Here is a 15352-nt window from a genome sequence, read left to right as displayed (position 1 = left end):
CAGGAAACACAAGCGTGGCCTCAGGTAGACTCTTGCTGAGGATCGCTATTGTCATTCCTCTGTTAAAATGAACTTCAGCACTAGTCAATGAATAAGTGAACTGTGTATTTTTTTCCCCCTCAAACAGCAGGGGAGGTGATATGGGTCTTGTCAGGGTGATGTGGCAGACTTCACCTTCCTTGGAGGAGAAACAGAACATGAGCTTTACAGCCAAAAATTTGTACAATGGTGACCATTGCTGTTGGTGCATATATACTGTTTTCTTAGTTACTTTAATAAAAACTTGGGGGTTGGAGTGAGGAAGGGTACAGACTCAAAATGCTGTATGACAGCACTGTAGATTATGAAGTGATGGGTGATACATAGGGTATGAGAGCTGTCCCAAAGATGTAAATATCGTCTGCTCTGGAAGCCTCCTTCAGATCAGAGGGGCTGGGTACTTTACCAAAGTTTCTTCCCTAATTCTTTCTTCCCTAATTCAAAAGTAATTACTGAGCCTGTTCACAGGCAGGTTGTGACTGACCAGAAGTGAAAGCTGTGCTATTAGAGCAAGCATGGCTGCCTTGTAACAGCTTGTAGTAGAATTAAAGCACTCTTCTGTGTCCAGGCAGTCATGGATGTAGTACCAGGCAGCTGTGGGAAGGGTGTTCCTTCACTGCAGTGTGGGCTGGGAGGAAGGTAGCCCCTGAGGTGTGAATGGCAGTGACAAGTTCCTCTAAAGTTTGGGAGTGATGCAGAGATGCTCATTCCTTAGCCCAGGCAAGTTTAGCTCCAGCAGCATCAGCTGTGCTGTGAAGTGCTTGGGCTATCTGGAGCCACCTGCTGTAGCGGAGGTGATTCTCCAGCCTGTCCTGGGCAGCTGGTGGAGTGAGTATGGAGCATGCAGGGTGCTCTGGAGGTGAGTTGTGTGGTGTCTTCTCAGGCTTTCCTTACAGCTGCTGGAGAAATTCCAGAGAAAACAAGTTAATCCACGGCTGGAGTGTGGTGGCATGTGTGCAGATGCTGATATTGGTGCCAGTAGCTGTTTTGTTTGCTGCCTGCTGTAAAAGCAGTAGAAGGGCACTAGTCAGTCAAAAGCCCTGCATCTTAACCTAGCTGACTTGCCTGGGTAGCTGAAGCTGATGTGCAGGGTGGGGATGCCTTTAAGCCACTGGAAGTGGGTCTGGCCATTTGTGCCCTGCAAGTAATGGGCCTTGTCTGCTGTTCAGAGCAAGGCAAGACACCTCAAATAGCTCTCACCAGCAGTTCTCTCCTGCTGCTTCTCCCTGTGCCTTACTAGTGTGCAGATGATTTCTCACCCCCTAGAGTTGGTGTTTCTGTGATCTAGAGAAAGCAACAGGTTGCCCTGCTGCTGTTGGGTGGTGGGGCAGTAGTAAGGGTTAACAGAAAACCCCTCTGTTAACTACAAGGAGCAGCAAAATCCATGGGAGGAATGAGCCTTGGTTTAAGAATGTGCTGGCTGCCTTCCTGGGGCTCTGTGCTCCTGCCCCAGTGGAAGGGAAGGGTTGTGGCAGGAGGCTGGGGTTAAAAATGAGCAGGAAAGAGTAAACTCTGCCCTGTGGAGTAGGGAGAATTGGCTCACAGCTGGGTAGTGGTGGCTGAAGGGGGCTCAGATCCTGGCTGGCTGTGGTGGTGCCCTGGCCTGTCCCTGCAGGCAGGAGGCTGAAAAAAAAAAAAGTCTCTGGTCAGACAGAGAAAACCTCCTTCGTGGAGAAGAGAATAAAGTGTTCCTGGAAATAGCCATCAGCAAGGCTGTGTCTGAGCCCTGACAGCCTTGTTCTGTGGGAGATTTAAAACTGATCTAAAATGGCTGATGGTAGTTCTTTTCTATTTCGGGTCAGGGCTGGTTTTGCTTTTCCCCTATCTGTTGATGTCTCAGTTCTTTTGTTATCAATTATTGAAAGCAGAAATACCAAAATGCCTGAGAAAGAGGCAGGTTGTGCAGTTATGGGAGGCTTTGCAAATTCGTCAGGGGAAAAAGCTTTTGCTGGGATATAAGCTCCTTGTTCTTTGTGAAAGATGGATTTTTAAAAGCTCCCCAGCAGCAGCCCCACACCTTGCCTGCTGGAAATGCAGAGTGTTAGCTTTAAAGCTGCTCCCAACGTGGTTTGTTGGAGCGTGGCGGTGCCTGTGTAGTAGCTGTGGTTGGCTCGGGGAAGGGGGAGCTCCTCTTCCCGGCGGCTTTGTGCCCAGACAAAGACCCCAGGGTTTGCAAATCGCTGCAGAATTGTGAAGATGCAGTGTGTCACACGGGCTGTGCCTTGGCTGGGGTGGGTGCAGCTGATGCCAGTCAGGGGCAGTGCATGGGGAGGATGGGGACCAGGTTCTTTCACACTTGCTGCTAGCCAGGGACAAAAGCTACAGCAGACTTTGCAGTATCTGCAAAGCAGAAGCATGTGGAGAATGGGCAGGGAAAGGAAGAAGTTGGGGCAAAGGTGGGCACAGCTGGAGAGTAAACACATGGTAAACCACTTGTCTGGCTATTTGCATAAAAGCAAAAAGGATTTCCTGATTTAATTTGAAGCTGGGTGGGTTTCTCCTTTCCTTTTTTGCTATGCAGGTAAAACGAGCCCTTTCTCAGTTTGGCGTGTGCTTGTGTGATGCGGGGTCTGCAGGGTGGGTTTGAAGGATGCTCGTGAAGGCAGCCCTGCCTGGGCTTGCTGCTCTTGGCTATGTGACACCCTTTAAACCTGGCCCTGCCAGGAGGCTACAACACCAAAACAAAGGTGCTCTGGGAGCAGCCTGGTCTGGGGCTTTGCCTGCAGCCTCTGCTGGGGGACAGGGACTGCAGCCTGTTTGCCATCCAGACTTTTCTGAGTAGTAACCATATCTTAGGACCTGGCCTTAGATCTCAGCCTTTGCCTTTTCTGTGTACACCAACCACAGGCTTTTCTTTAATTCAGAGCCCACTTGCTGGCTGGAGTGGGAAACTGCCTGTGTCCTCGGGACTTGCTGCAAAGGGTCGCATCTGGCCAAGACCTGCTGTTGCTGGAGAGCACTAAGCCCTCCTCTCAAGATGGCAGTCTTTTAGCTAAAAAACAAAGCACGTGTTTCCTCAGGCTTGCTGGCAATGTTGGCTGCAAAATCTCTGGAAACCCAGGGGCTGGCAGGCTGGGAGGAGATGGAGGCAGGTGTGAGAGTTGCTGCAGTGCAGCTGCTACACCTGGTGTTCTACAGCAGGTTCCCACTTGCTGTGACACTGGGATCTCTGCAGAATGATTTTTGCAAGCCTGTCATGGGGGTCAGGATGCTTTTATTTTAATTTTTTTTTATTTTCCCCCACTCCTCGTTCCCTTCAGCCCCTACAGGACCCTACTGCAAGGCCTCCTAGGCATCCTGGCCCTCCAACAATTCCCCATCCTGGTGGCTAGTGCGTGAGTGCCCCCTGGACTGGCACTACCCTTCCAGCTGCCCAGCTGGGAGCAGATGGGCTGCCTCTGCTTCTCTCAGCTTTTTTCTCCCCGTGAAGGTGGTGGGGTTTTTCCCCATATGCATCCCAGCTCATCTGGTCTGTGCTGACTGCTCCCCAGGCTTTCTCCTACGGAATGCAAGAGCCCCAGCTCAGAAGCAAGGGCTGCCCCTTGCCTGCCCGGGTTGCTGCTGCAGTGACCAGCTCTCCCCAGGAGGCACCGTGGCTGGAGCCAGTGCAGCTGTGGGTTGCGCGTGGTGGCAAAGCATTGCCCACAGCTGTGAAAATACAGTGTTATTTTTATCCCAAGGGCTGGCTTGCTTAAACGAGTTCTGCTTCATCAGCTGGTGGGATGCATCCCTGGGCACATGCACAGGGCACAGCTGTCCCCATGGCTGCTGGGCACCTGCTGCTGGGGAGGATTTGGGGCTGGGACAGTGGCCCTGGGGTCACCTGGTGGTGCCATGAGGACTGCCCTGCTGCCCTTCAGTGCTGGCAGCGAGGTGTGGGGAGCAGCGGTGGCAGCTGGGCTGGGTGTGCTGGGGGTGTGTGCGCTACTGCAGCGTGTGTGCAGGCACAGGGTGTGTATGAGTCCCGAGTGGCTGGGGGGGTGTGTGGAAGGGGGGAGCGTGGAAGGGGGGGTGCAGGGCTGTGTGTGGGCGGGGTGTGAGTAAGGGTGGATGTGTGCAGGAGTGGATGCATGTGGGCTGTGCCTTTGCAGGGCTGTGTGTGCACACAGGGTGTGTGCAGGGCTGTGCGTGTGTGCAACGCTGGGTGTGCGCGGGCTCTGCGTGTGCAGGGCCCGCGGGAGCCGTGCCCGCCCCTCCCCCCCCCCGCCCCGCGCGGGGCACCTCGGGAGCGGCAGTTCCCCCCCCCGGGGTCGCGCGGCCGCGGCAGCCAGCGGGCGGACTGCACTTCCCAGCAGGCCTAGCGGGCGGCGCGCAGCCAATGGGCGCACGGGCTGGGCGGCGGCCGGGGTATATAAAGCGCCGCCCCGCACCGCGCGGTCCAGCCTCACCTGGGAGCGCAGCGGAGCGGGACGTAGCGGGCAGCGGCGGCAGGTACGGCGGCGACGCTCTCGCCGCGGGGCAGCCGGTGCGTGCGGGCTGTGCCGGGGATGGGGGGTGCCGCACGTAGGGCTGCTGCCAGGCGAGGGGCGCCCCGTGTACGGGGGCTGCGGGCGGGGGGGTCGCGGGGTGGGGACGGTCAGCGTGCGGCGGGGAGCGCGGCTGGGGCCGGCTCCCGCGGGGGATGCGGGAGGTGCCCCCGCCGGTGCGGGGCTGCCCGGAGCCGGGGAGCGGCGCGGTGCCCGGGGCGGCGGCGCGCCCCGCCCTGCGCTATTGTCCGCGGCGGAGGCCGGGCGGGGGGGCCGGGCGGGCCGCCCATTGTCTGCTGAGCCCCGTCCCCGGAGACACCCCCGGGCACCTCCGCTGACCTCGGGGGACGGGGCGTGGGGTGTCTCGCAGGCAAAATGTGCGACAAGCCAGACCTCTCGGAGGTGGAGAAATTCGACAAGAAGAAGCTGAAGAAAACCAACACGGAGGAGAAGAACACGCTGCCCTCCAAGGAGAGTAAGTGCGGCCGGGGCCGGGCAGCGCTTGGCTGTGCGGGGGGCACGTGTGGCCCGCGGCGCCCCCGGGTGCGGGTCTCACCGCCCGGGCGGCCGGCAGAGGGAGGTGGGCTGGGGTGGTCAGGCTCTGTCCCAGGGGAGGCCGCTGGCCCCGAGGTGAGCGGTCAGGGTACAGCCCTCTGGGGTGGCGGAGGGGCGGAGGGCTGCTGCCTGAGCTGCTGCCTCGGGCCATGGCTTCCTGAGGAGAGCTGAAGGCAGGTGCCCAATTTGCTGTCACACCCGTGTGTGTCATCACCTTCAGACTTGAGGTGTTTGTCTACCCTGCTTGTGGTCAAATTACAAAACTGGGTGCGAGGGCCTTAGTGATGGCTCTGCAACCTTCTCCAGTAGGTGTTTCCACAAAAAAGCACCGGAGATTAATGGACCTCTCTTCTCTTGCAGCTATTGAGCAGGAGAAGGAATGTGTGAAGTCTTCCTAGAGTGAGATGGCCTGGCAGGAAGAGCTACTACTTGATTTTTTTGCTTTGAATTAATCATGTGTGGGGTTTTTGTTTGGTCTTTTTTTTGTTTTTAATTTACATCATGTGTAGAAAACGGCTCCATCGCCTAATCCACTGTCCCACCTTGCTGGCAGCTTTGGCGGGTGGGTGGAACAAAGCATGGCCCTCTCAGTCCATCAGTAGCCTGGCCCAACTCCATCTCTGCTGCTCAGCCAACTCCTGTTGACAGCACTGATCTTGCTGTAATGCAGTGGGGAGGTGAGCAAGGGCTATAGAGGCTCCTGGGGACGGTCCCCTTCTGCCTTGGGGAGTGGGGATCCTTTCTGGCCTGACCCATGGCCTGGGTCTGTCTCACATAGTCTTCACCAACAGCATTTTGTAGCCTCACTCACAGTTTTTTGTCTTCCTTGGGGGGGGAAAAATGATAAGTTTATTATAAAATAAAAAATGTAATGACCTACCTGTGGCTTGTGGCTTCTTCTCTGTTAAAAGTTCAGGCTGCAGCCTGGCTTGCCCTTGGTGGTGGGAAGGTCTTTGCTTGCTGTTGTTCTTACAGGATGGTTCCTTGCAGAGCGAGTCTGGCTTGGTGTTTGTGTACAGCTCGGTCCCTGTGGCCTGGGGGAGACCAGAGCCATGAGCATTGCTGGTGTGGTGAGGGGGCTGGGGTCTCAGCTGGTTAAGGCCACTGTGTTCTACTAGCAATCCCACCATCATAGCAGTTTGTTGCTGCACCCTCAAGTAGAGGCTAACCTGAGCCTTCCTACCTGAAGGCTGAGCCTCCTGCTTCAAAGAGGTTGGTGTCCCCTGCCTAGAATATAATTTGTGGAGCTGGGCTGGCTCCTCACCTGTGCAGCTGGAGAAATACCTGTGCTGGCAGTGTGGATGCTGGCCTGAGTCCTGCTGGTGCTGCAGCCAGGCTGGCTCAGTCCACACGGTTCTCAGAGCAAATCTCCCCTCGCTGCCTGGCACAGCCCTTTGCTTCACCTTGAGCCAACTTCGGCTCCTGCCCTTGGTTGAAGGAGGTTTTTGCAGCCTTGTAAGGACAGATTAATGCAGTAGATCCCTTGGGTACCCTCTAGGCTGATCCCAACCCTGCCCTGCAGAAGTGGAGATCCCTGTGTCCTGCAGTCAACCTCCAGCACAGTGTGGGCAAGGGGGAGCTGGATGGAGTCTGACACTGCCTCCAGGTCTATGGTGAGGTTTCCTGGGTGCTGCCTGGATTTCCTCACCTCCACCCAGCCTGCAGGGTGACTGAACAGGCTGCTTATGGAGGAGGTGGAGGCAGACTGGCCAACTAGCAGTTTTGGCCAGTGTCCCCAGTGAGCCTTGTTAACTGGAAACAAACAGGGCTGTTGTGCCTGTCTGGACATGGTGCCTATCTGCCTACTACCTCCACCCACATCGCCTGCAAAGGGCTGCAAATAACACTGCTTGTGTGGCTGCAACTGCCTTCACCCTTAAAAAGCGGAATTGAAAGAGCTGAAGGTAAGAGGCTGGTGTTGCTGCGCTGTCAGGACAGCATGTGGGGTTTTCTGTGGGAAGAGGGCGGTGGGGAGCGATGCTGAGGCCAGCTGGGGCTGCTGCTACACTGGGCTGAGCACTAGGTAGCCCAGCACATGCCAGGGTGTCCATGCCCCTTCAGCATCCTAATGTTCCCAGGACAGCACCCTATCCTGGATGTGGGAAACCTTTTCCCGGTGCCAACTGCTGGTGCAGGCTGTCAGGGTGGCAGCAGCCGCTCATTGCCCCGACGGAGCTTGCCCCTTCCTGGTAGTGGTCGTTCTTGCCAGGCAGGGCAAGCTCAGCTCTGTGCTGGGGAGCAGGCAGCAGGCCTCTTTGGACCCTTCTGTGAAAGCAGAAGGTAGAAAAGTCATGTCAGCAAGAGTTGGGCTTTGGAGCGGCAGACAGGGCTCACAGACCATTAAAGGTTAAGGAACTGCTTCAGCATTTCCACCTCCTGCAGAGATGCTTTGCAATCCCTTGGCCACTTGATGCACCCAGGCTGGGAATTGGGTCAAACCCGGAGGTAAAGCCATCCTGAGCCCTTTCCCCATCCCCGAAAGCCAGAGCATGAGCTGAACCAGTTGAAGCTTTTGGCATGGAAACTCAAAGTGGCAGAGCTGACCCCCTCTCCTCGGTGGGACTTCTGGGGATAGTGAGGTCTTGGCGGCTGCTCACGGTACCGTGGCTGCTCCCAACACTGCCCCAGTGCCTCTCCCTCCTGCACACTCTTAGCCACACTGCAATGGGGCACACTGCACACACAGAAAACCATTGGTCAAGTTAACTCCCCCTGAGTCATTTGGACCCCTGCAAGGTCACAGCATGAGTGTCCCATCCCTGGCACTGTCATGCTCACAAAAACCTCCTCACCCCGTGCTGCACACATGGACAGCAGAGACTTTGCCCAGCGGGGTGCCAGGTGCCCCAGGCACCTGCTGATAGTAGTTGCCTCAGGTGATAGGGTTGATGGCTCCAGGAGCCAGCAATGCTCCAGCACTGGCCCTGAGCCTGCGGCACTGGTCCGTGGGACCACCTTGCTGCATCCTGGGGACCCATGGGGTGAGAACAGGGGTGCTGATGCACCTAGGTTTAGGTTGCTTTTTTACTGTGGCCACCCCAGGGATGCAGTGATGCAAGTTTAGATAGACATGGGATTAATGCCCTAAGGAAACCACTCCAGGGCCTGGCAGCCTCAGCACAGGCCCAGGAACAACGGTTGGAGTTGGGGGCAGCTCCCCAGCCCCAGCAAACCCATCTCGGTGGGTCATATGGCTGATGTGGCTGTGCCCACCTAAAATGAGGGCAGCCCCAAGCACTTCTCCCATCTCCACCCCTACCAGAATGGTACATGGAGAAGTAGCAGATACATTGCCCAAACCCTGTATCCTCAGGTCTGAGGATGAAGAGAAAGTTGTTTTGCAACTCCGTACCCAAAATGTCCTTGTTGTAAGCAGAGGATCAGCTAGTAAGGTGAGAAACATTACAGAAAAGCCCTTTATATCAACACTTTCCCTCCTTCCCTGCCCCAGACCCCCCTTTTTCACCCTGGCACGTATGGGCACACAGCTGCCAGTGGTGTGGGAGGCCAGGACACTTGCCAGGCTGATGTCCCCTAGAAATGTGGTGGCTCCAGCAGGATGGGCAGCTCGGGCAGCATGGGCTGCCTCAGCAGCCACCCATGCACAAAGGATGCCATCCCAGGAGGTCTTCCTGGCAGGGCTTGATGCCGCCCTCCCTTGCTGGGCACCAGGTAAGTTTTATGTGTAAGCTCCTCCTGGCAATATCTATGCCTCTCCCCAGCTGAGGCCTATCCCGCTGCTCCCAGGGCAGGTTCCTTCCACCTCGATCAGGTGGTGAGCTGTGGCCAGCACTGCAGAGGAGGGAGGAGGAGGAAGCTGAGTCACCAGCAGGAGGAATTTGGGCAAATACCTGGTGATCAGCAGCACAGGGTGAATTCAGTTCAGAGCTTGTGGCTGCGATGGGCTCCTGCCCTGCTGCTGCTCCATCCCCTCTGACTCAGCCAGGAGAGGATGTGGCCCCATAGATGCTTGTGTGAAGGATCACAACCCCATCTCTCAGGAGGTGCCTTAGTCAGCTTGTGCATGGCCCCACACCAGGCAACCCGGTGTCCCCCTCCTCCCAGCCGTGCACCCACCCTGCCAGGCTGTGGCACCCTCTGTGCATCCTGCAGCACCACTGGTGCTGGTTTGTTGTGCAGGTGGCCCAGTGCGAGGGAGGCTGTTGCATGCTGGCAGCCGGGGTTTTCCCTTGGCCACTCTCCATCTGGCAGCCCCCAGAGCTGCAGCAGAAAGTGGTGAGAGCCAAGAGGTGGTGGTGACCAGGGTCTGGGGCAGCTCCTGGGTTTGGACAGCAGGGAATTGCCAGCTCCAGCCCACACTGCCCACACTTGGACAGTCGGTCCAAGCAAACGTCCCCTTGGAAGGTGTGGGTTTATCACCAGAGCAAACAGGATAAGGCAAAGCCAGCCCATGCGGCTGGACAGATGCTGCAGCTCTCCCATGTCCTGGTCACACACACCCCCCCTTCACGACTCCCTGCATCCCCAGGGAAAATGTGTCACTGCCTCTGAGTCACTCGGGTCAGCCCTTCCCCATCAGGTGTCCCCTGCCCGGGTGGATGCACTGCCAAGGGCAGAGCTCAAACACTGTGGTGGCAGTGGTGGAGAGAGGGGGCGAGGGGGCAGCAAGCACAAGCTGCCAGGGAAAACCTCTGCTGGGAGTTGTTAGGGAGAATATATGCCTGAATGTGTGCATGCATGGGGGTAGGTATATGTTTGGCTTTCAAAGGGGAAAGCAGAAGAGACTGAGCAGTAACAGGGAAATGAAAGTGTTGTGCGAGCTGGTGACTGTGGTCCTTTGGGAATGGAGCTGATGGGAGGCCACCACAGGGTGGGAGAGCACGTATGACATGGCACTGTAGGTCAGACAGTCCCCTCGGGACACTCAGTGACACAGGGAGAGGATTAACAGACAAGTTGTCCCCATCCTGTGGCAGGGAGCGATGCCATGCTGGGGAGCCCCCATGGCCCTGAGGCAGGAAAGCCACCATCCCTGACCAGTGGCTGCAAAGGCACCAGCACAGCGAGCCAGGAACCTTCAGACAGCCACACTGGTAAACTCACCTGTAGGCTGTGTGGTGGCTGGCAGAGCTGAGCCGCCACACTCAGCACACGCCAACACCACCCCTAGAAGCAGAGAAGTTATTGCTGCTCTCGAAATAATGCCCAGGAGGTCAGGTTTACCGGCAGGAGCTTACTTATCTCCTGCCAGAGAGGACTCAGCCTGACTAATGATGAACCAGGAGTGCTCAGAGCTTCCTGCCCTCTCCTCCGGAGCCCCAGCAAGGACCAGGCTCCTGCCAGCATTCAGGTCTAAATAAAGCTGGGAGTTATGCACTGAGCCACCCCACACCCTCCCAGGCTCCCCGCATTTGCTCAGGTTGTTGCCGGTGCAGGGTGCAGGTGGGAGCAGCTTTGCTGCGTGCCTTTGCCAAGTGGCGTGTGTGTTGTTGGCGCCTGGGGCTGCTGAGCCCTTCGGTGGCTCACAGCCTGCTCCCAAGCAGCAGCCAGAATTAATTGCTCATTTCTGTCCCCCCCCAGTTGCATTCTGCAGATTCCCGTGGGCCCATGGGGCTGTGCTGGGAGCTGCAGGAGCACATGCTCCTGCGGGGGGATACAGCTGTGGTGTCATGCAGCAGTGCCCGCATTTGTGCCCGAGCCGGGGCAGCTGATGGAGGAGTGCTTTATTTTAGGAAGCAGCTGGCTCACACAGGAGACATTGTTTATCGTCTTTCTTCCCCCTGGTGCTTTATTACAAAGGATTATGGCATGAAAAGCCATTTTGTTTCCCTGCTCCCAATGCATAGCCCCCACTTTGTGATTTATTCCTCTCTACAGGCAGCAGCTGCAGTACGGCACCCCAGGGCGCTGGGAGGAGACAAGATGGGGGCTCAAACCCATGGCAGTGATGGCAGCAGGGATGCATCCAGCACCCAGGCTGTGGCACGGCTGGCTGGGGTTTGCCAGGAGTGCCTGAGACTGCTATCGACTGCGCAAGTGCCTGCATGATGTGAGGAAACCTCAAGGGGTAGAAAAACAAAATCAAAGCCTTTCCATGGTGGGTGTCAACTGTGAGGTGGCATCGCCTTGCTTTGTCTGGACAAAGGCAGTGGTTGGTGTCCTCTCTCCAGTGACATTGCTGTCCCCAAGCTGGGTGTGCCACTGCTGGTGCTCGTGGCACCATGTGGTGTCACAGCTCCAAGCCTGCCTGGATGAGCCTGTGGGGGAATGTCCCGCTGCCCATGGGGACCCGGGGACAGCCTGGGTGTGGAGAGCATGGTGCAGGGTACAAGCTGGGCACAGAGGGTGCAGTGCAGGACAGAAGCAGGGGGTCAGCGTGGGAACAGGGCCGTTTGTTGCTTCCCCCAAAATCACCTGCGGACAGGGCAGAGGCACCTCCGAAGCAGCAGCAGGAGTGGCTTCCCTCTGGCCCTCTGCCCAAGCGCTTTCCTTGCCAAGAGGCAGCAGCCGGGATGCCATGTGCTTCTCTGTCCGCCTCCTCTGTCCCTGCTGCCACAAAGCCCACTCTGCCGTTGAGTGCCTTTGCTGCAAACCCTGGAGCAGAGCCCGTGCAGCAGGGGCCAGGCTCCCCCCTGCAAGGCCACAAGCTGGTGCCTGCCAGCCGCCTCTGCAGCTTTCCAGGAGCCAGTGCAGGAGCGATGGGCAGCAGATAAGCCTGTTGCAACAGATGCCTTGTGCTGCTTCCCAAAGCCCCAGCCTGCCTGTTCACCTACATCAGGGTAAAATTATGGCTGGTGCTTCCTTCTGTGGTGCTGCCTGCTCTGCTACCCTGTCACCCCACACATCCCTCACAACCAGCCAAGGGGCTCTGGGGGTGAGCTGGGAAGGGCTGAAGAGGTCATGACAAAGGCTGTGGCAGTGGCACGCAGCTCATGGTGACACTGCTAGCCGCAGGGCTGCGGTCGAGCTGGGGCAAGACCCTGCTTGCAGTGTTGTGTCTCAGGGAGGTGGCTCAGCAGCCCAGGCACATTCCTCTCCCTGCTCCCTCAGCCCAGCTCCCGAAAACAGCACAGGGCACTTCTTTAGGGCAGCTTGAGCTGTGTGGGGTACAGGGGGATGCCTTGGCGGGGGGGGGGGGAGAGGCTTCCCCGGCTTTGCTCTGGCTATGTTGGTCCTGGGGTGGAAACTGGTGTTGGGGTGCCTGGAAGCCTGTGCTCAGAGCCATGGGCTCCGGGGAGATGGGGGTGGCCAAGGCTAGGGGTGGCAGGGCTGTTTGGGGGGGAAGTGCTGGGGGTGTTTCAGAGTGGGTGCCATGGGCTGGAGCTGCTACCAGGTACTGGCCTTGGAGAAGCAGCTGCAGAGCTGGGCTCTGGAACAAAGGAAGAGGCCCAAGCCCCAGCTGCAGCACAGGATGGGGGATGAGTTCATCAGGGCATGAGCTGGCAGTGCTTTGTGTGGCCATGGGCTGGCAGCAGGGACAAGGCTGTATCAGGGCTCCTCACCTTGGCACCAGCTTCCCCGTGTTTGTCGTAACACTCAGAGCTGGGAGTGAGAGCCAGGTGGCAGGCACATGTGTCGCAGCCTATCTGGACAGGGACGCAGCCAAGCTCAGGGGAGCAAAGCCTCTCTTGCTCCAGGAGCCCGGCGCCTTGCAGAGTCCTTGCTACACTGCCCTGGTGCTGCCCGCACTGCTCTGGCAGTCTGTGCCAGGCACACGGCTCCTGGGCAACGTCCCCATCTCCAGACAAATCCCCTGGTGGTGGTGTCCAGGGCCCGCAGGCAGGATTCTGGCCCTGCAGTGCTGGGGTGATGCCGGCTCTCGGCAGGCTTCCCATGAGTGCAAGGTCATGCCCAGACAAACCTATTCCTGCTTCATCCTTGAGACCAGGGCTCAGGCTCCCAGGCACCATGGGAAGCATCAGCCCTCCCAGCAGCTTCCCACTACCTCCACCCCGCTACTCTCTGCCAGGGAGCTCAGCAGGGAGCCCCACTTCTGCAATTCACCTCCTATTCAATTCTCTCCTTGTCCTGCCAGACTTCCACAGGAGAGGGTCCAGGCTCCCCTCCCCACTGCGTGGCCAAGCAAGCCACACTGCGTTGCGCCACCAGACTGTGCCACCACACTAGGATGGCGGAGCCATGAGACAGTGGCTGTGACACCGTTGGCAACCCATCAAGCCATGGTTAGCCTCCTTGGAGGTCTCCTTTCACTTGTAAAATATATTTATTCCCAAGATGCTGTGCTGGGTCTGGCTGAGATGGAGTTAATTTCCCCCCTACCATCCCTCACAGTGCTGAGCTTGTGCTGGTGGCTGGAGCGGTGCTGATAACACAGGGTGCTTTGGCTGGTGCTGAGCAGCGCTCCCACAGCATCACGGCTGTCTCTCCAGCACTGCCCCCATCACCGCTAGGCTGGGGGTGGGCAAGGTCTTGGGAGGGGACACAAACTGATCAAAGGGATATTCCATACTATATGACCTCTGCTCAGATATAAAAGGTAAGAGAAAGGAGGAGGAGGTGGAAGGCATTCCTTATCAAAATGTTTGTCTTCTGGAACAACCACTATGCATACTGAAGCCCTGCTTCCCGGGAAGTGGCTGGACATCTTTTGTTTGTCTTTGATTCTGCACACAGCCTTTTGCTTTCTTGAACTGACTTTATCTTGACCCACGACTTTTTCCATCTTATTTTCTCCTCCCCTGTCCTGCTGAGGAGGGGAGTGATAGAGTGGCTTGGTGGGCACCTGGCATCCAGCCAAGGTCAACCCACTTACAGTCCTTTTTGGTGCCCAGTGTAAGGCAGGAGACAACAGCAGTTTTGTAGTAAGTGTGCTATAGCTATAGTAGTCGTTAAGTAGTAAGCTTCTGCATGGGTCATGGAGTTTTTTTGGCTGCGCTGCTTGTTTTGCTGAGCTTGGGAACGTGTTAGTACAAACAATGGCTGTGTGCTTTGCCCTGGCATTGGTGGCCTTGCTGTGCTGGGGGAGCTGTCTTGTGGAAAGGGTGAGGGAATGCATCTCCCTCTTCCTGCCTGGGATTGATGTGGGTGGTTTTATGGTGCAGGCTCCTGAGGTCCTTGCTCACCCTTATGTGAGCTGTTTAACATTACTAACACTTAACATATTATGGGGGTTGTGGAATGTGGTGTCATCCTGCTGTAGGAGAAGACAACTTTTGGGTGAGGTGATGCTGAAGCATGCCCTGAGGCGGCTGGTCCCTGGGTGGCAGGGGTCCCTGGGTGGCAGGGGTCCCTGGGTGGCAGGGTGCATGGAAAGATTTGGGTAGGTGCCTGGCGTGGTTATCACCTCCCGTAGCCTGGGACTTTACACCCGAGCAGGCAAACTGATGTGCCACTGGATAGAAGGGTGCCTTGCCTACCAGTAAAAACCAGCAGCTTCTAGCACTGCTGGGGCTTGGCCTGTGCCTGCCGAGCTGCAGTTCGGTACTGTCAGAGGACTGTGATTAAGGCAGGGACCCACACCACCTCTGAGAACACCTTGACTAAGGCTGGGATGCAAACTACACCTGAGGGCATGATGGTAGAGATAGGGATCCAGACCACATCTGAGGACACCATGGTTGAGGTGGGGACCCAAACAACAACAACTACAGTAATTGTCCCCGTAGTGAAAAAGAAACGGACAAGGAGGTCAGTGGGTCCATATCACCAATGAGTAAGAGAGGAGGAGGAAGAGGAAGGGTTTAATCAAGAAGCTGGTCCTTTGGCAAGGAAATTGAACGAAGGAGTGAGGGAATTCAGGTAAGAAATAGGAACCTACCTGGTCTCTGTCTCTGACCTCATCAGAACTTTGAGACATGTGGAAGGAGTACAGCCGCCAGCTGGGTGAGTGGATTGCTGCCTGGCGGCTCCGATGCTGGGGCAATGGGGCTGACGGTCAGCAAATGGAATGCAGGGAAGCCCAGCAGCTGGGATCCCTTGCTAGGAACCAGGGAATTGAGAGAGGAATTGGAAAAGAAGCAGCAATTTGCAGTTTCTGGAGGCAACTCCTCTTGAGTTTGAGTGCAAGATACCCATTCAAGCAAAGTCTTGTGAACTCCTCAGGAAAGTGGACTACCACAGCCAAAGACATCCAGTAGCTGAGAGAATTAGCAGTGCTGGAAGTCATCTACAGTGACCTAGACAGTGATGAGGTCTCCAAAGATCCAGAGGATGGCCTGTGCACACAGGCCATGAATCAAAGTGATACTCTTAACAGCTTGGCAGCGATGTATTGTCCAGATATGGATACACCAGCTGTGGAGAGAGTGTCTTCTGGGCTCCAAAACTTTGAAGAAAGTTTCTGTCCCTCTTGACCCCTACAGGCCAGCACC

The 15352-nt window shown here is 56.8% G+C and overlaps 1 protein-coding gene across 1 annotated transcript; it reads left to right on the top strand.

Annotated features, from left to right (window-relative positions):
* Positions 1-4328: 4328 nt before the first annotated feature.
* On the top strand, positions 4329-5939 carry LOC130158966 (thymosin beta-15A homolog). Its single transcript, XM_056360113.1, has 3 exons — positions 4329-4470; positions 4876-4980; positions 5421-5939. The coding sequence occupies exons 2-3, from the start codon at positions 4881-4883 to the stop codon at positions 5456-5458; spliced, it is 138 nt and encodes a 45-aa protein (XP_056216088.1). The 5' UTR covers positions 4329-4470; positions 4876-4880; the 3' UTR covers positions 5459-5939.
* The last annotated feature ends 9413 nt before the right edge of the window (positions 5940-15352 follow it).

This window comes from Falco biarmicus, chromosome 14 (assembly GCF_023638135.1).
Source record: "Falco biarmicus isolate bFalBia1 chromosome 14, bFalBia1.pri, whole genome shotgun sequence".
Classification (NCBI taxonomy): domain Eukaryota; kingdom Metazoa; phylum Chordata; class Aves; order Falconiformes; family Falconidae; genus Falco; species Falco biarmicus.
The sequence above is the reverse complement of the archived record's forward strand: the minus strand, read 5'-3'. Positions and strand labels throughout refer to the sequence as shown.

Excerpts from the sequence above, each read along its gene's own strand:
- LOC130158966 (XM_056360113.1), top strand. The coding sequence starts at position 4,881 with ATGTGCGACAAGCCAGACCTCTCGGAGGTGGAGAAATTCGACAAGAAG. Across the intron at positions 4,981-5,420 it reads CACGCTGCCCTCCAAGGAGA|CTATTGAGCAGGAGAAGGAA; the intron begins GTAAGTGCGGCC and ends CTTCTCTTGCAG.